The 24,656-nt window shown below is 41.1% G+C and overlaps 1 protein-coding gene across 1 annotated transcript; it reads left to right on the plus strand.

Annotated features, from left to right (window-relative positions):
• The first annotated feature begins 19,416 nt into the window (after positions 1–19,416).
• On the plus strand, positions 19,417–23,321 carry LOC147861602 (jasmonoyl--L-amino acid synthetase JAR4-like). The gene is made up of 5 exons (XM_087323014.1): positions 19,417–19,811; positions 20,052–20,156; positions 21,170–21,750; positions 22,108–22,338; positions 22,465–23,321. Exons 1-5 carry the CDS (start codon positions 19,486–19,488, stop codon positions 23,067–23,069), a joined length of 1,848 nt encoding a protein of 615 aa, XP_087179140.1. The 5' UTR covers positions 19,417–19,485; the 3' UTR covers positions 23,070–23,321.
• Positions 23,322–24,656: the final 1,335 nt, after the last annotated feature.

The raw sequence follows: 24,656 nt of genomic DNA on the forward strand, positions 1-24,656 counted from the left end.
GAACTTGCCCTTCATAAAATATCTCTACCACTATAAATCTTCTAAATTCATCTAAAACAATTACTTTTGGGTGATATTTATCTCTTATAAACATGACAATCCCAGAATAATCCCCATGAACATTGCCAGCATAACATAATGTATAAACCTTAGAAAAACTAATTAATCCAACATTACAATGATCTTTATGCTTTACTGCACATAAAACATCCCATTGCTCACTTAACACAATCCTACAAACCTCATGCATTCTAAATCTAGAACACAATCCCCTCACATTCCATGTGGTGATCTTCATACTTTATTTTTACCTTTTATTCGAGAAATCTCCTTCTCTTTCACTGCCAATGTTTCTGCCATATCTTGAAATAAATCCCCTACGATTGCATATGAATTACTATGGGAATGCAAAACTCCAGACCCTGATGGCTCCTCATGTGAACAAGGCACCGATTTTCGTTTATTCCACGAAGCATACAAATTACCTTTATTATGAAAAGATAATTTCTTTGGATAGTCCTCTTGACGAGCCCATGGTTTATTCCGCATGGGATTTGTTTGTTAAATCAATGTGACCTTCTCCATAGATACATTATGCCCAACATTCTTATTAAACTTCTTCATCTTTCTAGAAACTATTGACCATTGCCCTTCATCCTCTAGAGTCTTTCCATCCTTGTCATTCACAATTTGTGGCTCCTTTGTTTGCTCCAAAGTTTGAATCTAATCATGAGTTGTAGGCTCTTCATGTACCACTTCCACTACATTATTTCTTTTCTGAGTACACTCAACCATAAAATGCCCCAACACACCACAATGGAATCAATGTCCTCCAAATGTACCCCATTTAAGCCGAAAATACATGGGAGGCATACCAGAGCATACAATCTATAAACAACTTGGCCTCTTTATAGTAGTATTCCAAAAAATACACATTCAATATCGATTTTGAGCATTAGCACTAGGAGGCACCAAGATCTTTCCCAACTTTTCCATTGTTGATTGTAATATTGGCTAGACCATTGAATATGTGCACTCTACCTCAACCCATACAAGACACTCTTGCTTTAATATATCTCGGTATTCCATTAGTGGCCTCCGTGGAACAATATGAACCAAACTTTTCTCATAAAAAACTGGCAATTTATTGAGTAATTTCTCTTTATACTCTTGTGATAACACGTTCGCATTCACAAGTGGAAGGATTGCGCATTCCACTTGTAGAATCTTCTTAAAACGAAGCAAATACACCCTCTCTACAAAAATTGGATGCACTAGTATCACATGTTCCTCAACTTGATGAGAATTTGCAAATATAAAAATACATGATAGGTCTACGAGTGGAGATCATTAGAAATCATGCAAGTTTAGACGCGTTGATAAGTTAATGTAGGCATAATAAAGTTCAACAATGGCTCAATATGTCACTACTGTGCGACAAGGGAAACACTAACTTAAAGACTTATATTAATTAGGTAAGTTTTACAAAAATATCAGGTGTACTTGTATCCATACTAATAAAATGAGTTATAATTTATACTTTGACCCATACGTGCATGTATGTAATTGTGGAAAATGTAAGATAGTGCACATTAGGATAAGTGATTGGAATAACTAACTTATTAAAGTATTCAATACTTGTATTTAAAGTTGATCTAATCTATTCCTCAGTTTGTTCATATGGGATCAAACCATACGTATATAATTGCGGACAATGTAAGGCAGTGAACTTTAGGATAATGTCGTGGAAATAACAAACCTATTAGGCTTTCATACCTGTATTTAAAATTGATCTACTCTATTGCTTAGGTGATTCACACAGGATCAAATTCTGAACGATAATGCAACTGGAACCATTATCAACACACTACACAATCTAAGCAGCAATGGAATAGAAACATAATAGTTTTAACAATAGAAGACAAAGATCCATAATAACAACATGGACAGTCATGGCAACAATTGTAGGGCCATGTTCTGTTAAGGTTAGCTTGGACCAAAATCAGCCTCAATTTAAACTAATTCATGTTTCTCCATAAATTTGGTAGTCAGCTATGCACGCGGTGAAACCAATGTCATAAATCTACTAACCAAGTATATAAATATAAATTTGAAACATATAGAAGATTATAAAGAATAGAATCCACTAGGTAAAACCCATGAGAACGTAAGTGTTTGCGGAAGCGTAAAACAGAGAACAACACAGAGAGAGAGAGAGACAGAGAGAGACAGAGAGAGCAGAACACAATTTCAAAATTATATCAAAACTCTGTACACACACTGTGCTAAGTAGCACTATTTATACAAGTCCTCTTGGGACTGACAGAAGTACCATGTACTTCAATGCTCACACGAGCATCTGACACTTACTACGAGACTATAGCTACCTAGTAGTCTATCCTATACTAGGCTTCCGATTGGACTTCCGGTTACGGATTGCACCCGGCGTCCACTGCTTACCGGTTCGGTTGCTCACCGTACTACCAATCCGTCTCGCTTACCGGCTCCGGCTTATTCAACCGATCCGGCTGCGGTTGAGCTTGCCGCTCAACACTCCCCCTCAAGCTCAACCTGAGGTGGGGTCGTAGTGTCGACCTCTGTGGCAGTCGGTTCTTCCAACCGACTTCTCCTGGCGTCACTCCGCCTTGCTCGCGCTCCTCGTCCGGTCCAGTCCCGTTTGCCGCGACCCCTTTGGTTCTGCGCGCCTCGACCCTCTCGGTCGGCATGTCTGCTCAATAGACCCATCTCAGCACTCACGTTGTTGTGACTCCGGCACTTGTCGATCCGTCGGTTCTCCCACGATGGCATCAACTTCCGCTGTGACCGTGTCCCCTTGGCCTTCAGTCGATCCGACTCGTCCAGATCCATCTGTTGATCCGAGTCAGCTGTCTCCGACTCATTCCAGCTCTTGTCTGAATCGGTACTCTCCGATTCGACTTCCGGCTTCAGGCCTCTCACCACATCGGACCACTTCCGAGTCTTGGCCTTCTCCATGCTTCCCTCAGCTTCTTCAGCCGGTGAACCGAAATCGAATTCTCCATTCGACTCCGCATCATGGTCAGTACCGTCATGATGACTTCCGCACAGCATGCACTTCTCTTCCTGAGTGCACAACTCTTCTTCACAGCCGCTTGCTCCGACCTGTTCGGATGTGTCGACTTCCTTCGTCGACTCGGCTTCCTTCATCTTCTTGTCTCCTCTTCTTCCGGCTCTCCTCTTACCGACGGGTTCAACAGCTCTTTGGCCTTTGCCCGTATCGGTAGAGACTTTGCCCTTGCTTCTCCCCCTCAAGTGCGGCACATCGAGATGCTGAATACCAAGCATGTCGGTAAAGTGCTGCAACTTGTCCGATCCGAGCGGCTTGGTGAAGATGTCGGCAACTTGCCGATCCGTATGAACATACCGTAGGTCAACTTCACCGCTTAGGACCCGCTCACGCACAAAGTGGTAGTGCATCTCGATGTGCTTTGTGCGAGCATGGAACACAGGGTTCCTGGCGAGCTGCAGGCTGCTCATGTTATCGCAGTAAATCGGGATCGGGGTCGGTACCTCGATCCGCAAGTCTCGCAGCAGTCGCCGAAGCCAGATGGCTTCACAAGTGGCAACGGTAGCGGCCCGGTACTCAGCCTCAGTGCTTGACAAAGCCACTGTGGGCTGCTTCTTGCTGCTCCATGCAACGGCCGCGCTACCTATGGAGAACATGTATCCGGAAGTGGGGCGGCAATCAGACGCATCGTCGGCCCAGTCAGCATCTGTGTAACCGACAAGCTCTTCGGGTATACCTCGTCGGTATAGCAGTCCCCGGTCCTTAGTGCCGCTGACATACCATAATATTCGTTGCGCGCACTGAAGGTGCTCCACGGTCGGCTTCTGCATGAACTGACTTACCATGCCAACCGGATAGCTGATGTCGGGTCGGGTGATGGTTAAGTAGATCAGGCTTCCGACAACCTGTCGGAACCGTTTCTCATTGCAGGCCGGTCCAGAGTTGGGACGGACTTTCTGGTTCCGGTCTAGGGGTGTGGAGATAGGTCGTCAATCCGTCATGCCAAACTTATACAGCATATTCAACACGTAATGTCGTTGTGAGAGCAATATGCCGTCGGGGGTCCGGATCACTTCGATCCCAAGAAAATAATGAAGGTCCCCCAGGTCCTTCATTTCGAATGCGTCCGACAACTGGGACTTAACGCGGTTGATTTCGGGAAGACCCGGTCCGGTGATGACTAAATCATCCACATACAAGAGTATACATACCGGACCGTCAGAGCCTTGCCGGATGAACAACGAAGAGTCCGACTTAGAGACAGCAAACCCCAGCTTACGCAACCGGTGCGTGATCTTCGAGTTCCAGGCTCGGGGGGCTTGCTTCAAGCCGTAAAGCGACTTCTTCAGTCGGCATACCGCCGACTTGTTCATCTCCGATTGAAATCCGGGGGGCTGAGTCATAAAGACTTCTTCTTCAAGCTCTCCTTGAAGGAAGGCGTTCTTCACATCCATCTGGTGAAGATGTCACCCCCTTGCTGCAACAACCACCAGTACCACACGAACCGTCGTCATCTTTGCCACAGGAGCAAAGGTCTCTTCGTAGTCGATTCCATGGGTCTTCGCGTATCCCTTCGTCACTAACCGGGCTTTGTACCGGTTAACAGAACCGTCGGCGTTCTACTTGACCTTGTACACCCACTTGCATCCGATCGGTTTACAGTGACGGGGAGGATCAACTAGGTCCCAAGTTTCGTTGGCATCGAGTGCCCGCATTTCTTCGTCCATAGTGGCACGCCAATTTGCGTCCTTTGTCGCTTCTGCGTAGCTCTCCGGCTCACGCACTTCTGTCACCTTAGTCATGTACGCATAATGATGCGCCATGTATTCATTGTACCCGTACCGCATGACGGGATCCTTCTGGCGGGTTGATCGGCGTAATGCACCGTCACCTGATTTGAGGCCCTTCTTGGCCAGTTCGGTCTTCGTTGCCGAAGATCCGCCTTTCTCCTTTCCGGAGTCGGATACGCACCGATCCAACTCATCGTTGCCGGTTTCGAATTCCGGCATCTTCCTCTTCCCCTTCTCTTTGCGCGTGAACCGTTTCCTCGGTTCCTTGCGCGGGGAGAGCACGGCAGAGTCTCCACCACTTGCCGTCTCTTCATCCGACTGGTCCAACCGACTCAGTCGCTCGTTCGGTCCAGTCAACCGTAACGATTCCGGACTCTCATCTTGAGTCCCGGCTTCATCATCCTCTGCCAGGGCTGATTCAGGCTCACTAGCCTGATCTTCCGACATTGGGTCGGGATCGGAAGTTGGAGTCGGTACGGAGTACCAGGATGCCAATTCATCGAACTCGACATCCCGGCTAACTCGGACTTCCTTCGTCCGGGGGTTATAGCACTTATACCCCTTTTGCTCTTGAGCATAGCCGACTAGGATGCATTTTTCCGATTTTGCATCCAGCTTTCTCCGCTTCTGATCCGGCACATGCACATACGCTATGCTGCTGAATATCCGAAGGTGTCTTAAGTTCGGCTTGCGCCCGAAATACAGCTCATGAGCTGACACCTTGTCACCAATGCGGTTTTGAATGTAGACGGTCGTCCGGACCGCCTCCGCCCAGTAGAACCAGGGCATGCTCTTCTCCTCCAGCATTGCCCTTGCCGCTTCGACGAGTGTCCGGTTCTTCCTTTCGGCCACACCGTTTTGCTCCAGTGTGTATCTGCAACTGAACTCTCGCCGAATTCCCTTCTGCTGCAGATAACTAGTGAATTGGCCGGAAAAATATTCCTTTCCGCCATCTGACCGAAGGCATTTGATCTTCCTCTCCGATTCCCGTTCCACCATCTTCTGGAGGCTCCGGAAACAGTTGAAGACTTCGCTCTTCCACTCAATGAGGTAGATCCAAGTATGTCGAGTATAGTCGTCGATGAAGGAGACGAAGTATCGGCTCCTGCCAAGGCTTACACTTTGTGCCAGTCCCCACACATCCGAATGGATGAGATCGAGCTTGTTACGGCTCCGGTTCCGTTCGGTGGGGAATGGAAGCCGGTGTTGCTTCCCAAGTTGGCAGGCTTCACAAATTTCGGCTCTCCGGCCGCTGAACTTCGGCAAATCGAAAACGACTTGTTTCGTTTGCAGGTCTTGAAGCCTCCGGTAGTTGACGTGGCGCCTATCCGCTTGTGCCACAGGTCGATGTCCGACTCGACCTTCTGTCGTTTCGCGAATAGAGCGGTGCCAAAGTCATTGGTGTTGAGGATAAACATCCTCCCGTCTCTGCGCCCTTGCGCAATGACTTCACCCTCATCCTCAATGAAGCACCCGAGGTGCGTAAACCGCACCTGCATCCCCTGGTCGACAATCTGACCGACGAACACCAGGTTCTTCGTGATTGTCGGAACGTGTAATACGTTCATCAGCTTCCCTTTCTGTCCAACGTGGCTTAGAGGGACTTCTCCGACGTGCACGATTGGGTGAGGAGTGTCGTCTCCGGTTTCGACTACTCCTGGTTGATCCGGTTTCTCCAAGAAGGAGAACCACTCTTTGTGGCTCGTCATGTGGTTCGACGCGCCGGAATCAACATACCACACTTCCTCCATTTTGGAAGTGGTCTTCTTCATTGAGTTTGCCTTGTGATTCATCACCAAGGTTGGCCCCTTACCGGCCTTTTTGGTTCCGGTTCCGGATCCTCCTGATCCATTTGCATAGTGCGAGTTTTGCCAGCCACCCTTACCGGTCTTGCCGGATCCGGATTTGTCCGAATCGGCACGCTTTTTCCAGCACTCGCTTTCCTTGTGGCCTTTTTTGCCACAGTACCAACATTCCGTAGCGGATTTGTCTTGCCGGCCTTCGGCACCGCCTTGACTCCCCCTGCTTGTGGAAGTCCCGGAACTGTTGTCGGCACACTCATAGTGCCTTCGTTCCTGCTCTTGTCGGCCGCCTCCATTGCATGCCGACCCACCTCTTCCACCACGCCCACGGAGCCGATCCGTTCCCGTGTACAACATTTGGCTGTCCGGGGATGCACTGGTAGATGCACCGGCGTGGTTCTCCTCTACAAGGAGCATCGACTGTAAGTCGAAGAATGAGGGGGTATTCTCCCTTGTACACACCGCAGTCCGGAACGCTCCGAACTTGGACGCCAAGCCTCCGAGACATACCTGCACCATCTCGTCTTCCTCTACGGTAACATTGATAGAAGCGAGCGAGTTGCAGATTTCCTTTATCCGGCCCGTGTAGTCTGCCACGGACATGTTCTTCTGTCGAAATTGCTCAACTCTTGTCTGAGTTGCAGCTTCCGGGCAGTGGTGCTTGCGGCGAAAACCTTTTTCAGGTTCCCCCAAGCATCCTTCGGTGTCTTGGCGTCACGGATGTGGCTGAGCAGCTGATCGCCGACACTGGACGCGAAGCAGTACATCACCCTACTTGCCGCCTATTCCCATACTGGGAAGTCCTTGTGTGCCGAGTCGGGCGCCGCATCATTCACTCCTTCGACATAACTCCAGTACCGGTGTCCAAGCAGGTACTAGTGCATCTTGTAAGACCAGGATGCGTAGTTGCTCCTATCGAGCTTCTCCACCGGGAGCGACGTAGCCATGCCTCTATCCATGTCTTCTACTGTGTCTGTTTTCAACCTGTTAGGATTTTCTTCTCGCGCTTTGATACCATGAGAACGTAAGTGTTTGCGGAAGCATAAAATAGAGAACAACACAGAGAGAGAGAGAGAGAGAGACAGAGAGAGACAGAGAGAGACAGAGAGAGCAGAACACAATTTCAAAATTATATCAAAACTTTGTACACACACTGTGCTAAGTAGCACTATTTATACAAGTCCTCTTGGGACTGACAGAAGTACCATGTACTTCAATGCTCACACGAGCATCTGACACTTACTACGAGACTATAGCTACCTAGTAGTCTATCCTATACTAGGCTTCCGATTGGACTTCCAGTTACGGATTGCACCCGGCGTCCACTGCTTACCGGTTCGGTTGCTCACCGTACTACCGATCCGTCTCGCTTATCGGCTCCGGCTTATTCAGCCGATCCGGCTGCGGTTGAGCTTGCCGCTCAACAACCCAAAATTTGTATTAATAATGTGAAATCCTAACAAATTGTCAGTGTCATTTTCTTCATAGAGTCTATTACATAGCAATCAATTCATCAACGTCATTTTCTTCATCATCTTGTGTAGAACTCTCTTCGGCTATACGTGCATTGGCTTCCCCTGTCAGCCGAGCCAACGAAATATCTTCTATAAGCTCATCATCAAGCTCTATTAGCTCCCTCGGTTTGCCGGCTAACGAAGGAATAGGCTCTCGCGAAGCAGGTTGAAACCGTTCTGTATTAGCGAGGTTCTTTGCACCGACCTCCTCATCCTGGTCTGGGCACTCCCACAAAGCCTTAATCCGCATATTAATAAATATAACCTGGTCCTCGTCCTTCTCCAATGCAACTGTATTTCTAAAGAGCTTCAATGCACATGCAGATGTCGTTCCTGTGATGTAAGTAACAAGAAGATTTAGTTGTCAAACGAAAAAAAAAGGGATTGGTTATCTCAAGATCGTTACCCTAGTTCGAGGAATACCTGTGCCAGAAAAGAGATCTAATATCCAGTCTCCTTTGATAGAAAACATCTCGATCAAGCGCATCATAAGTCGTTGAGGTTTTTGATATGGGTTGACAAGTCCCCGTTCTATCGTGGTGACATGTCGCAATTTCCGTGTCACTGCTGGATATACCAACAGATTTGAACCTCCCACTTCATTAGAATGCTCCTTGATTCTCTCTTTCTTAATTTCATCGAAGTAGCCAACCATGATGTATTCAATGGCATTAACGAACAGAAAAGTTGGCCCTCTATTTACATTGGTCTTGATCCTATAAAAAATAATACATCAGGTTAAGAATAGATTGAACAACCTTAAGAAATGCAATATAGTGAAAGACACCTATAAATAATCCTTACCATGCAAGGTTCTCGATGCCATGGCAACGAGATCTCAATGCTTGAGCTACCGAGTACCCTTGGTCCATACTATGAAAGACAACTATTCGCCACAACGATGCAGTCGTTAGCTCAGCGAAATGCTTGACCATCTTCTCCAATTGTTTAAACCTAAACGGTTCATCGTCGTATGATGACCCAGCCATTCGAAATCTGTAAGGAATATCCGCAATCATTAGCGTATATTCCTTCTTTGGCACCTTTTGGATCAAGTCGACGACATCACCGCAAACCACATTGTAGTAAAGATCTCTCGTAATATCTTTTTTGTGGCTAAATTTTTTAAAGGAGCCATCTTCCTCCATTTCATACACCTTGACTAAGCGACGATCCTTTTCTTTTCTGGCTCGCTCGAGATGTGCAAGGAAGGATGTAGGGAAATCGTGTATATCCTTAACTTCTCCTTGTTTCTTGCCTCGACACGGTTTCTAATAGAAGCAATAGGACATCAGGTATTATTATACAAGCTCTACATATGATGAAAGGGTAATGAAAAACCATCAATACTAACCCAATCCTTGAATGCAATAAAATACTCTGATAACGCCTTATATGAAGACATTAGAGGATAATCCTAGGTCACTTGTTCCCAAGTTATACATCCAAGTTGTTTCATCATAACTTCTTAGATCTTCATGTACACCTCATGACTATAAAATTAGAAATCAAGATTAGAACTTTGAATTACACCAGATAGACTACAATTTCAGTATTTGAAAGACTTACTTATTGAACTCAGTGACCATTTCTTCAAGGCTTAAATCCTTCGCCACAACCCTTGACAAAACAGACACAAGAAGCTGCTCGTCCTTAATACCTTGCATCGCTCTCCACAGAGACAGCTTCATGTCGTCTACCGCTTCTTCAATTGTCAAGTCAATTTTCTTGGCGGCTTGTGACTTTAACTCTAGTTGAGGGTCGAACTTACATTTCTTTTGTCGTTGACCCTTTACCTCTTTATTCTCCCACATTGAGAAGATTTGATCTTGTAGGTCCCATACTTCTCCATCTCTAAACGCCAATTGAAACCAAGACTCATATTTTCAAAGACCATCGGACTTAACATTATCATCTACAACAATGCCGACTTCATGCAAACATTGACGTTGTAGGCCTGGATGTAACTTCACACCAAACTTTTGTTTCACGTCTAAATACTCGTGGTGGAAGAACCGTATACGCTCAATGGACGACATTTTCTGCCTATAGTCATTATCATTATTATGGTCCCATGCCAACAGCTTAGCCTCTTCGGTTGTGAGCCCAACATAAATTTTGCACTCGGCATACTTGAAGAAGAAAGTCGTTGGATGTTCTCTCACAAGTTGCCGACGTGCCTCTGTTGAATGCGATCCACCAATGACAAAGTAATTATATTGATCATGCTTTCTAATATCAAAATCTTCAATGGTTTCACATTCTTCAGGATCTACCATAACAATGAAAGGCACCACAGTGGCATGAGGATTAATTTTCATTTTTTTCTTGAGATTTTGAACATGCATGCGGTGTGGCTCTCTAATCTCAAGTGGTCGACATAAACAACCTCATAAAACCCACGAGGACCGACATAAACATCCTAAACACAATCAACTTGTAAAATCCCACATAACCATTGTTTGACCCTCCAAAGGAAAGGTATCTTCCCCATGAAAAACAATATGAACCCTCTATCAAAAAAGATTAGCAAATGAACCCAAAACTCCTTATTGTCTAGTTCTACCTTAGCCACTTCATCATCAACAAACTCCTCAACAACTTTTACATTCTCCCTTATACAATATTCCATTAGTATATTTGTCATGCATCTTAAATGTTCCCAATGACTATCATCTTTCTCAATATCATCTTGTTGCATTGCATTAGCATAAGACATGTCATTACTATTATCTCCAATACATCGTTGTCTTTTACTGTCCCCTCTTGGACACGATATTAACTCAACCATGCATGGATCCTTTGAAGAATTTGGAGACTCATCCATATTCATGAAAACACCAACATCCATCTGTCAAAGAATATGAGAGAGCTCACTTATAAGTAATTTTGTTGGAGAAGGAAACAAAGCAAGCAACCATGAGATGCATACAACCGAATAGAAATTTTACTCGTAATGTTCTATAGAAACCACCAAATGATATGTGAAGATACTCTTTAGAAAGCTCTCTGTGCAAACTTCAAAACGAACCAAAGAACAAAGGAAACAGGCATTGTAGTAGGAAGATACATCAAAAATAGAATTTGCCCTTCTCCAACATACTTCTCTCTCTCTATTCCATTACATCTCTATTCCACTAAACTATCACCTAGTTCTTTAATTATTTATAAGTGTTAGTTACAATGCTTTATAATGTATAGGCAAAAGGTTCAAATCAGTTCATTGTATATGACTACAAATGTTTCATTGTTGAACTCCTTTTACAAGCACCAAGGATTCTTGGTTTAGAAAGAGTCATATATGTGTTGTAGGTGGCTCAACAAAACAACTCGTGGTTCAAATTGCAATTCGTCATATACTTTCTTGGATTATAGAGCTAAAGGGTGGCTCAACAAAACAACTCGTGGTTCAAATTGCAATTCGTCATATACTTTCTTGGATTATAGAGCTAAAGGCCAACTAGGAACTCAAAATATGTGTTACCCTCAAGTTTTGTTTCATCCAATAATGGAGGCCTTGAAGTATGGTCCAAAATAGGTCGTTGAATCTTGTGCCAATGGCCGCCATCTGATGCATAAAAGATAATATATTCCCATCATTTGTCATGACATTAGTATGATGCACACACAAAACGTTTCACCTCTAGTTGCTCACTCTAAACAGTATTATGTTGGTTGTCGTCTAGTATTACATAAATCGAAAGAAAGGTTTGCAATAAGTGACGTCCAATCATGTCAAATATGAAACTCATTTTTCTTTTGAATTTTATGTTCCTAAATCAGTCGAAGTTAAAACACACATGCATAGATAACATAGGTCCAATTATAAAGTTAAACTCACCCAACAATGAATTTGTGGAATGTCATAAAATGCTTAGATTTTAAAATATTACCTAAAAGATGAAAGCATGTTTTTCTTCTTTTTCTAAATAGGAAATGTGTGTCTCATCTAAACATAGTTCCTAATATTCGCGTACGTCCAATTTACTGGACGTACGCGAACGTTTGCAAACGTACGCGTATGATACGCGATATTCGTTTGGCTTCTTTTTTTTTTGACTTTTTTTTGGTTTTTTTAATTTTTGATATTCATAATATTTTGTGAATAGAAGTGACATCTGACACACATACACACACACTCTCTCTCTCTCTCTCTCACACGAGAACTGACAGATTTTCTCTCTCTACAAAATCTAGATATCTAATATACATATTACATACTCCCTCACACAGACAAAACCCATAGCTCCTCTCTCTCTCTCTCTCTAGAGTCTAGATATACACTCAATCACTGTCTCCTCACACATGCAAAACAGGGCTTCTCTCTCTAGACCACACACGCTCTCTCTCTCTCTCTCTCTCTCTCACACACACTATGTACACCATATACACCATATGTATATATAATATATCTATGTACCGCGTATGGATTTCAATCATACTTGGAGCCTTTTCACGTATGAGTATGATACGAATATTGGCGTTTGAGTATGACACGAATGAGACGTATGGCTAGAACTATGCATCTAAACTAAAAAAGAATCATTCAAGGTGGACCATTTTTGGGTTTGATGAGCTATGTAAAAATGTACACATATGTATGAAGATATGTCAATCTCTTACATACATGACAACATCAATATCAAAAGAAATTTGAATTTCCTAAATTGCATATCATATGGCTAGATTTGGTTGGAACTTGGTATATGTAAAAAGTCAAAACAAATAAGGTGGACATCAATAAGATGGTCAAGAGTCAAGTTTTGTGACAGTTTAATAAATGAGTTGTCAATAAATATATTATTTATCAATAATATATTGACCAATAAACAAAAAGTATCCATTATATATATGTGTTTATGGCCCAAGTGTGCTAGTTTTGTAATAGATTGGTCATGACTATTATATATTTATTTTGTTAAAATAAGTTGGGTAGGGATTAAAGCAAAATTTTGAACATCATTCAAGAATGAGGTGGGTACTAGGAATGTTCGATGTGCCCATCGTGGTTGATAAATTATCTGACAATAATTTGACAAAGCCATGTTAAAGAATGTATTGACAATTTCAAGGTCAAAGGTTGAAGCATCCTATCAATACTTCAAAAGCAAGCAACTTCTTACCATAAATTTCGTATGAAATGTGTGGTCTTCAAGCCACCTATCAAGAGTCATGATTTTGCATTAAGAAGCCACTTTAGTAAAGTGATATAGCTCAAGCTTCTTTTGAAACTCTAATACAAGTCTTTTTCCTTCTTTATGTACATCCTTTCTTGCGAAGTTGCAATTTGAAGAAAACAGTGTGCATACTCCCCCAAGGAACTATCAAAAGGAAATGAACACAATTTTATTACCTCTGAAAATCCAAAAAATTCAATGTATGTATATGTGGGTAGAAAATGTATCAAGTTAGAGTGTTGCAATTGGCTATCTATTGTTCATGTTGATGTACAAATGCATGCATTTACATGTAGGTGAGCAAGCAATATCAAAGTTGGATCTTAATTATTTTTTGAGGCTACATATATTGTTTAGGTGATTAAGTTTACAAAATGTAGGACAATAATATGAAACCAATGGGTGATTCATGTGAATGTCTGGAAAAGAAACGCAAAAACATATCGTTTGTCTCGTAGGGATTATGGAACAAATTTGAATACTTCATTAGAGAGAAATGATGTTGACTCTTACCCGGTACAACATAAACAAGGAGTTGCCATTTAAAACAAATTTCGTAACTCATTCCTTCCTTTTGCTCCATAACACATTATGTAAGATGAGGCACTTTGTCTTGAAAGTTGAAACAATTTTCAAGTTTGCCCTATATTTTTCAAGGACAACATATACCAACAATCACTCTCTTTTCGTAAGCTTCACGTAGTCATTATATGTTCTTATGTCTACTCATTCTTTTTACAAAACCAACATCATAGACTTGACTATCATCCCTAACAACCAAACTTAGTTGAATTTTCATGGTATCATTGCCAAAGGTAGACATTAAAGCTTCACCTAGTCATTAAATGTTCTTATATTACTTGGTTTTTTTAGAAAACCAACATCATAGACTTGACTTATCATCCCTAAACAACCAAACTTAGTTGAATTTTCATGGTATCATTTCCAAAGGTAGACGTTAAAGCTTCAACAAGTCATTAAATGTTCTTATATCAGTTCATTCTTTTAACAAAACCAACATCATAGACTTGACTTATCATCCTTAAACAACCAAACTTAGTTGAATTTTCATTGTATAATTACCAAAGTAGACGTTATTGTGAAGCAATTGCTAACAAATTCAAATAGTATTGCAAAAGTGATGTGTGAGGCTCAAACCCATAACCTAACATGTCAAACACCATTAGGATAAATCATAAGTTTTTCTATAACTGTATATTCCCATCATTATAATTATGTCTTATGAAGTATTCATGTTGATTAAGATGAGCAACATGGTTGTCATGCATCACATGTTAATATATGTGCGCCCAAGTGGCAATCGCACATCACTTTTATCATGTGCACTCTCACACACGTGCACACAAACATCACATGCAATCTTGTTTGAGCACCTATTTAAGGAAGGAATGGAAGTGTCTAGGTATCAAGGAAAATATAAATTCATTTGGTAATTAATTAATCAAGCTAGCTCGTCGGCAAAGGTATCTCTCAAGATCGAAATCGAGGGTTTGAGCCAAAGTTTGGCAAAGATAAAGTGTCATTCTTACAATGGAATATTATATTTTGGTAGATAAATTCTTGTATTCCCAATTTAATAGAACATATTTTTACCATACATTATTTCAATTTTGTTTCTTTAATGCTACACAATCTCCAAGGGGTGGCTCTTCGACTCATTAGTGACCCCTTCCTCATGTATGCATCAATGGTTTGGGCTCCACTCGATAATAAAGTGACACCTGCACCTCATAAATGTACGTATATTGAATCGAAGAGAGACTTGGATGGAAACCCTTTGACCCCTCGCTTCTTTTCAAGAGACTTGGATGGAAATTAAACGAGGCCTAGTACAAAGTCATTTGAATATGTTACACCATAACATGCTTTGTACGATACTAGAACTCTTTTAGCTTAAGTTCTTTTTTTTTTCTTTTTTTTTTTGATGATCAGATAAACAACCCTTTTTTGTTGTAAACCAATTGTCTCATGGACCAATTTTGGGCGTAGAAGACGTTAATCTCTCTCTCTCTCTCTCTCTCTCTCTCTCTCTCTCTCTCTCTCTCTCTCTCTCTCTCTCTCTCTCTCTCTTAGAAATCTCCTTGTTCATAGCTTTGGTGGTTTGACATAGGCAGCATGAACTCTACGACAAAACATTTGGTGGAATTGACATGAATGTTGATGAGGGGAGTCTCTGATAGTAGAATGGGCTAAAAGTGGCTTCAATGCGAACATGATAAACCTCATGGTGACCATGATGAACCGAACGATACAAGAACAAAGTGTGGCTAACTTATTGGAGAGATTGTTGACATAGAAGATTGGCCAATTTAATGGCGAAGACATCACAAGATTTCTAGAGGTCAATGGGTATGAACTTATCAATGAAAGTGCAATTAGTCTACATGTGGTGGCTTAATTGGTGTAGTTGAAAAGAGTGGTGACCCTAGAGGTTTAGGTAAAGGTAGCGGAATTTTAAGAAATTTTTTGGGTAGATTTGAGTTTCGTCAAGCATTATTAGACATGAATATATGGTTCACAACTTCACTATAGTCATGAAGAAGACCTTTCTCAAATGGATCAAGGACGTGAAGATTTTTCAGTGTTAGAATTACTAAGAGGATTTGAGAATAAGTGTGTCAATGAGCTCTTGGCAAGGGATTTACAACTTCTTCAATTAGAGTTCAAGGTAGATTTGTTCATCCGAACAATGGACAAATCTTTTAGAAAAGATCTTGCAATCCTTCTAGTGAACAAGCACAAGTGAACTTGTGTCTGACTGGGCTAAGATCCCAAAGGCTTGTCATATACTTTGAAGAATGTCATTGCAAATAGAGGACGATGTGGAAAGTTCGAACAAAATTATTGCGAGAGTTCATCCAACACAAGAATCAATTGCTTGAGCGAGAGGAGAAAGAGGTAAAGAATTAGAATAACCTATTGATGACATAATCAAAGGCATGAAGGATCTTCAATTAAGGTTCACTGAGTTAGAGAAAGTTGAAAGCTCAAGACAACAAAAAAGCCCAAGGAAGGACAAAAAGAAAACTTCACATGTTGATGCATATGGTACAATAGCACCCAACATTAAAAGAGGGCTTTCACATCGAGTCATCAAGAACCTCATGATGGAAATCTAAGCTTCTATCAAGATGAGAATATTCATCTGTCCGAAACTCAACAACCTCTCCAATTCAACTTCGAAAAAGGTAGAATGAAGAAGTTCATAAAGAACACTAAATCCAAAAGTATACAAGTAATTTACTATTCGACAATGTCTGGGATGAAGGTAGGTGATCCTCATGTTGGTAATGGATTCTAGAATAAGGTGATTACTATTGCAAGTAAAGGAGTGGTTTGACCAGCAAGCGGAAGATGAGATTCGAACTAATACTAGGTGGAATGACCCAATAGACACACTAAAGGGATTTCTAAAAGTTGTTGGGGTGAATGCACATGAAGTTTAAGTAGAAGAGAAGAGAAAAAGAATAGCTAAAATTGGTTCTTCTAGAAGACTAGAAAAGAAGAGAATCAAAGAAAGTCGTTGTCACGGAAGAAAAGTCAAAGAAACAAGCAATCCCGGCCTTCAAACTATCCTCAGATATAGAGAATTTCTTTAACATCAAAAAGATTTTAGAAACTAGAATCCTTGATAGTAAGGTAGAGTTTACTCTCAACGAATTGTTAGGAATCACAAAGAAAGAATTTCATGAGGTTATAATTGACGTGATCTAAAGAAAGAGACAAGTGGCAGATGAAGCTAGTGGATTTAATGCAATTAAAATTCAAGACTTTGTGAAGGAGCAAGTTGCATTATTAAAAAGAGTAAGGGGTGAAAATAAAAATATCAATCAAGACGAAGACAAAAGTCACTACACCCATGCTAATTAGGCTTGGGCAACATCTAGATTGAAGAATTCATGCATTTCTATGAAGCTATTCATCCTCAACATCCCCCTCCACCCACCCCATCCTCACTTCATCCTCACATCATTTGTCAAACTTCCTCTTCTACCTCTCCTCTACCCCCAACATGTCAATCAAGTTTGAAGAATCCACCTTTATCCACACACAGTTGGCATTTCCCCCTCGACCCATTTCTTCTGATTGACAACATTTTGAGCATTTTGAGCCATCTCAATGGCCTATAATTTTAAGATCATTGGGCAAGACAAATAGCAGGAATTTAGTTTCTTGAACGATCCCTTATATAATCTCTATCTTGTTGTCTATAACTTAGGGACATCACACTTCAAACTTACATTATTCTCTTTGAGTGCTTTTAAGTGCTTTACTGTCTACTCAACACTTTGTAATCTTTCATTGTTGTTTTGTGGATTTTCATCTGGCATTGAGGTTTTCAACTAGTCCTGTTATATATATATATATTATTGCAAAAAAGGTTTATCTAAGGATTCAATAGCTTATGGGGAAATGCTACTTGTTGACACGTCGTCCTATGCAAATGCATTGGTCATGAAGTTTAACTCTTACGGTCAATTTAAATGCAACATTGAATCCCTTATAGAAACATGTCCTTCTACTCATACCTATTGGTGGTTGGTCACCACCACTTTAATAACTTATTGTTTTCTAAGTGCACTACTTAAGCTACGGCTATACATCTATGTGACCATGTCTTTCTTTCGGGAGTGCTTCCTTTTATACAATGTTCCTTGTATAATATACCTTGCTGCCATCAAGTAGATTTGTGCTTATCTTTTTATTTTATATTTTATACAGTAGTATTTAATTATAAAGTAATCTAAAGAGGGAAATACCTCATCTTTAGTACTATAGATTACTAATGAATGTATATAAAAATACAATGAGAGACTAGGCTTGGGACAACATTTGAATAGAGTTTGAAACTCATGACAAAGCAATTGAATCTTAGTGAGGCCCGGCTCATAGGCCACCAAAGTTATCAAGACATCAATCCCACATATTTTCTCACTTAGGCCTCAGAAGCTTGCATGTCTACGTTATGCTTTCTATACCAACCATATATTCACAACATGCATTATGAACCCAAGGAAGATATACCATTGTGAACATTTGTCACATTCCACACGCCTTATATATTCATAAGATTCCACACCTTCTGTTTTCCGGATCAAACATCGTATTGCCATTTTAACCAATACCACGAAACTTGCATGTTCTTGTAAACATGTCGAAGAGTGAAACTCTTCGGAGCATCAAAATTCAATTCCAAAATATGCCGGGTATAAATTACGCCATCTTGGGATGGGAATTCATCGGCCAAGATCCAAACCCAAAGTAAAAGGCCGATAGTCAAGAGAGTCGTGTGTGCAATATGGAATGGAAGCTATGGAAGCCGAGTGTAGGCTAGTCAAACCTCTAGCACCTCGTGGTGTGGTCGAAGAGCAAGTACAAAGACAAGGAGGGGCTTTCTTCTTCGGTGCGAACAACCCCACCAACGTTCTTTCCTCATAGAAACATAATACCCACCTAAACCCTAGCCGCAAGCCAAGAGGGTCAATATTGTCAGACTCTTTTGCAAACTTGTTGACATGGTTTGTAAGTTTAGGAGCATGCTTACTGGGTAGGGGTCTCTAGAATGAAGCAAGAGAGTTGCTGATATGGGAGAGATGGAGTCCATGTTCAAACTTCACAAGATTAAGTCAAAACTTGGCAATGGAAGAGAGAGATAATACGGAAGCAACCTAAAAACATACACATAACATTCACTTTTTATACATATATTTCTAATTGATAACTTCTTTCATCTCCCATTCTTTTCTTGGACCTCCTTTTTTCGTTTATTTATATATATATACACCAAAAAAATATGTACATACATAATAACAATCCCCACTTTTATTTATTTATTTATTGCTGGGTCCATATTTTTACTTGGTCAAATTCAAAACGGCTGCCCGCACTATTTAAGTAGACCTGCGTAGTCATCACTAATCACTCCACTAATCGCCTCGCTAATCACCCCACTAATCTCCTCCTAATTAGCTCCCTGCCCTTTTTTCTTTTGGATAACTCTAATCACATCCTCCTTCGGCCACTTAAATCGCTGGCCTGCTTAGATTAATCAACCACTTCACTGATTAATTTGCGTTTGATCCATTTAATCCTGAACGCAATTAGCCCGGACCTGCCATTCGAATCCGATCCGCCATGACTAGCCCCCTGTCTCCTAAGCCTTCCCACGCAGATGTCATCATCGCCGATTTCCGCTATGAGACATCGCGAGCCGCCCAGATTCAAGAGCGGGTCCTCTCAGAGATCCTCAAGAAGAACGCAGGCACCGAATACCTCAGCCGCTTCCTCGGCAATGCCTGTGACCTAACTTCTGATTCCTCCGCCCCATCTCTGATCGACGAATTCCGGCGTCGAGTACCCCTTGTCACTCACTCTGATCTCAAGCCTTTCTTTGATCGCATCGCTGATGGCGATCGATCCCCCATCCTCACTGCAGATCCTGTGGATACCCTGTCCCTCAGGTAAATTGAATTGGAATTTCAATTTGACTTTAATCTTTAATGCCATATTGTTGAACTTGATTGAACCCCATCGAAGAAAATGTGCTCTGATCGAGCTAACTAACTTCGGGTCCTAATCATGTTAATTAAGTAAACATGGCGTTAGGTGCAGCGATTTATTGCTTAAGTGACCACATTCCTGGAATTTCTAGTTAATTAATAATTTGATCAACGAATTGGATTGAATTTTGTGCGGTGCAGCTCGGGAACCACTTCAGATGGGCAGCAGAAATACCTAATTCTTTACAAAGAGATCCTGGATGCATCATTGAAGCTAGCCAAGATATCCGGAGCCTTCAGATCAAGGTATTAATTATCATTTGATTAAATATACATAGAATCAGTAATTGTGATTTACCGAGCTCCTATAAAATGTCTTGATTCTAAGGGTAAGTTTAAAGAGCAGGTTGTGTGATTAAGGGGGATCAACTATGATCTAATTATGTTCATCCAAATTCAAATTCTCAAATTCAAATGAATGAACCCAAATTTCGAATTTGGAATGAATGAACCCAAATCAAATCAAACGTGTAATCAAGTAAAAATTTCATGTAATGAAGCCAAAAAACAGTAGTTAATGTCTAAGTGCAGTGCAATCTTGACTCGAAACATTCAAAATAGAGTCCTGAGAAATCCAAAGCAGCATCCAAATAATAATAATTAGGAATAATAATAATAAGGATGAAGGCACATTTGATGAATCAAAAAAATTGAAAAGGTTGAAGGGATGTAAGTGATGCATACTAATGAAGGAATAATAAAAACAAAATAGATAATTATGTATAGTAAACAAATACATAAGAAATAAATAAAAAAACGAATAGAAAAAATAATTTCCTTTCATTAGCTGCTGGAATAATAATAATAATAATAATAAACTGATAGATAAATAACAAAAAAACGAATAAAAATAAATAAATTTCCTTTCATTAGCTGCTGGAATAATAATAATAATAATAATAATAAACTGATAGATAAATAACAAAAAGCGAATAAAAATAAATAAATTTCCTTTCATTAGCTGCTGCACACTAATGAAGGAATAAAAAAAACAAAAAAACTGATAAATAAATAGCAAAAGGCGAGTAAAAATATAAATTCCTTTCATTAGCGGCGGCTGCTAATGAAGGAATACTACTAATAATAAACATATATAATAATAAATAAAAAAAATAAATTCGTTCATTAGCAGCTGCGGCACACTAATGAAGATTAATAAAATAATTAAGAAGAAGAAGAAGAAGAAGAAGAAGAAGAGATTAATGAATGAATTAATTAATTTTGGGGATGATATATGTATATATGGATATGTATTGCAGGGCATTCCCGATCAGATCAGGGAAGAAGCTTCTAGACCTAGTGTTCTCAGGGAAGGTAACGACGACGAAAGGGAAGATAAAGACGGGGACAGCGACGACGCACCTGTTCAGGAGCAAGGAGTTCAAGCTAAAGTACAAGTCCACAAACGTGAAGGCGTGCTCACCAGAGGAGGTGATCAGGGCCAGCAACAACAGGCAGGCCATGTACTGCCACCTCCTCTCCTCCTTGGTCCACAGGGAGGACATCGAGTTCATACACTCCACCTTCGCCTACTCCATCGTCGAGGCCCTCCGCACATTCGAGGCGGAGTGGCCGCGCATGTGTCATGACATCCGCCATGGCACTTTGTCCGGCCTGGTCACCGATGAGTCCGTCCGCGACGCCATGCACGCCAATGTCCTCCCCCGCCCCCGCCCCGACCTCGCCCACTCCCTCGCCCGCCTCTGCTCCCACCTCGCCTCCCGCCCCCACACCCCCTGGGCTGGCCTCGTCCCCACCATCTGGCCCAACTGCAAGTACATTCTCTCCATCATGACTGGTGCCATGGAACCTTACCTTCAAAAGCTGCAACATTATGGAGGTACTACCCTACTCTACTCTACTCTACTCTACTCAAAATCTCTCACCTTTTAATCCCCATGATTCAATCAATCCCCCCCCCCCAATCTACATGTTAATTCACCATCCATCCATCACTTCCACCCATCTACATGTCAATTCACCATGATCCATGAATATCATCATCATCACCCCATCTACATCTTAATTCACCATGACCCATGAATATCCTCATCATCACCCCATCTTTTCATGAATTTTTTCCTTTATCATTGTAACTCCCCAAAAACAACTCTAGCAATACACCATTCATGTCACCACCACCACCAATATGTACGTATTAATCAAAGTCTTTGTCTATCTATATGTGTAATAACAGGTCACTTGCCTCTCGTGAGCTCCGACTACGGTGCCACCGAGTCTTGGGTGGGTGTGAACACGAACCCTAAGGCCGCCCCCGAAGACACCACCTTTACCGTCGTCCCCACGTTCGCCTACTTCGAATTCATCCCCCAGGTCCGCGCGGACGGTGAGACTTCGGAACAGCTCCTCGGCCTCACGGAGGTTCAAGTCGGTCAAGAATACGAGATTGTCATGACCACTTATGGAGGTAACCATTGGCTTCATGTGTATATATGCATTCTCTTATTATTTACCTATCAAAGATGTTCTTGTGTCCCAGAAATTTTATTTCATTCACTAATGAATTGACATTGGTACACTTCTTCTCTTGCAGGTCTTTATCGTTACCGACTCGGTGACATCGTTCGAGTTACCGGCTTCTACAACCAATCTCCTCAACTAGCCTATGTTTGTCGAAAGAATGTTGTCCTCACTGTTCACATCGACAAGAACACGGAGAAAGATCTACAAATCGCAGTCTACGAAGGCATGGACAAGCTTCGAGAACAAGATCCCACGATAGAACTCGTAGACTTCACTAGCTATGCTAGTCTTTCAACGGACCCGGGTCATTACGTGATCTTCGTTGAGCTTAACCGCCTCCCGCACAAGAACAATTTACAATCCGTTGTCGTTGAGGAAAATGATGCCCATGGTGTGAATGATGAGTCCATTGCCCTTCTCCAAGAGTGTGCCACGACAATTGACCTTGCTTTTCTCGACCCGGGTTATGTTGGGTCTAGAAAAATCCATACCATTGGCCCTTTGGAGCTATGCCTTGTCAAACCTGGAACTTTTCGCTCCCTACTTGACCGATACCTCGCACGTGGGGCTGCCATTACTCAATACAAAACTCCACGATGCATCCCCTCCGATGAGCTTCGCCGCATCCTTCATAGTAAAGCTATTGCCTCTACCCATAGCTTAGCCTACCTCTAAATGTTGTTCGTGCCCAAATCTCATTTACACTACACACTCTTGGCAACATTCTAATTCACTGCATCAAAATGTTGTGCTAAACATTAAATTCACACACAACTTTAACCCCCTTCCATGAGTTAATTTGTAAATAATGGTTGGAGACATTATTGTGGGGGTTAAAATATACATATATATGATCTAAACATTTGATCATTTAGAGTTAATGAAATATCACTCCTTTCAAAACAATTCATCCATCGCCTTCACTTCTACATTAGTGATCCATCACCTTCTGCCACCGTCGACACAAATTAAAAATTTGGTCATGAATCCATAATCAAATGAAAGTTTACTGGCATATTAAATGGCTAACCCTATAATGTGTGTATGTATGCTTGGTTGCATGACATTAAAGAGAAACTATCTAATGGACACTTACTCAATTTGATAACAAAGCGAACAATTGCTTATTAATTAGGTCTCGAAATCCCTACATGTTGAAATGTGGAATTGAAAGTTCAAATGGCAAAAACACAATATATTGACATCTTATATAATGTTCGAAGTATTAAAGATGTATAAAGAGATCTTTTGGGGAGGAGACAGGATTATGTGGGGGTAAAAAATATGACCTAACCTTTGATCATTTAGAGTTAATCAAATATCACTCTTTCAAAGCAATTCATCACCATGCGAACAAAGTGAACAATTGCTTATTAATTAGGTCTCGAAATCCCTACATGTTGAAATGTCATGTTGAAATGTGGAATTGAAAGTTCAAATGGCAAAAACACAATATATTGACATCTTATATAATGTTCGAAGTATTAAAGATGTATAAAGAGATCTTTTGGGGAGGAGACAGGATTATGTGGGGGTAAAAAATATGACCTAACCTTTGATCATTTAGAGTTAATCAAATATCACTCTTTCAAAGCAATTCATCACCATGCGAACAAAGTGAACAATTGCTTATTAATTAGGTCTCGAAATCCCTACATGTTGAAATGTCATGTTGAAATGTGGAATTGAAAGTTCAAATGGCAAAAACACAATATATTGACATCTTATATAATGTTCGAAGTATTAAAGATGTATAAAGAGATCTTTTGGGGAGGAGACAGGATTATGTGGGGGTAAAAAATATGACCTAACCTTTGATCATTTAGAGTTAATCAAATATCACTCTTTCAAAGCAATTCATCACCATGCGTTTGCTTCTACATTAACTTTTATTTATATCATTAATTGACCTCCATGGACGCCTTGTTGGTTATGGAAGTAACTATAGGCTCTTCCTCGTTAGCAATCCATCATCCCATGGCACCATCAACTCTGTTAAAAAAATTGACAATGAAATCCATAATCAAATGAAAATTTGCTAACATAAATGGCTAATCACTCATGATCAATATGAGTGTATGATTGGCGGCATGACAAAGAGAGATAATCTGATGGCTATTAATCATAATTTCAATTCAATTAACAAAAACGAACATTTAGCAATTATCTTTAGATCCCTATGGGCTGAAATGTGGATTTGAAAGTTCAAATTGCCAAAATACAATATATTTACATATTATAATTACCCTCCTCAACAACACA

This window comes from Azolla caroliniana, unplaced genomic scaffold, assembly GCF_043228905.1.
Source record: "Azolla caroliniana isolate FFs.n. ecotype wild unplaced genomic scaffold, voAzoCaro1.0.p SCAF_7, whole genome shotgun sequence".
In the NCBI taxonomy this organism is placed as follows: domain Eukaryota; kingdom Viridiplantae; phylum Streptophyta; class Polypodiopsida; order Salviniales; family Salviniaceae; genus Azolla; species Azolla caroliniana.

Coding starts and splice junctions, on each gene's coding strand:
- LOC147861602 (XM_087323014.1), top strand. CDS start 19,486: ATGACTAGCCCCCTGTCTCCTAAGCCTTCCCACGCAGATGTCATCATC. Junction 20,157..21,169: donor TCCGGAGCCTTCAGATCAAG/GTATTAATTATC, acceptor TATGTATTGCAG/GGCATTCCCGATCAGATCAG. Junction 22,339..22,464: donor TGTCATGACCACTTATGGAG/GTAACCATTGGC, acceptor CTTCTCTTGCAG/GTCTTTATCGTTACCGACTC.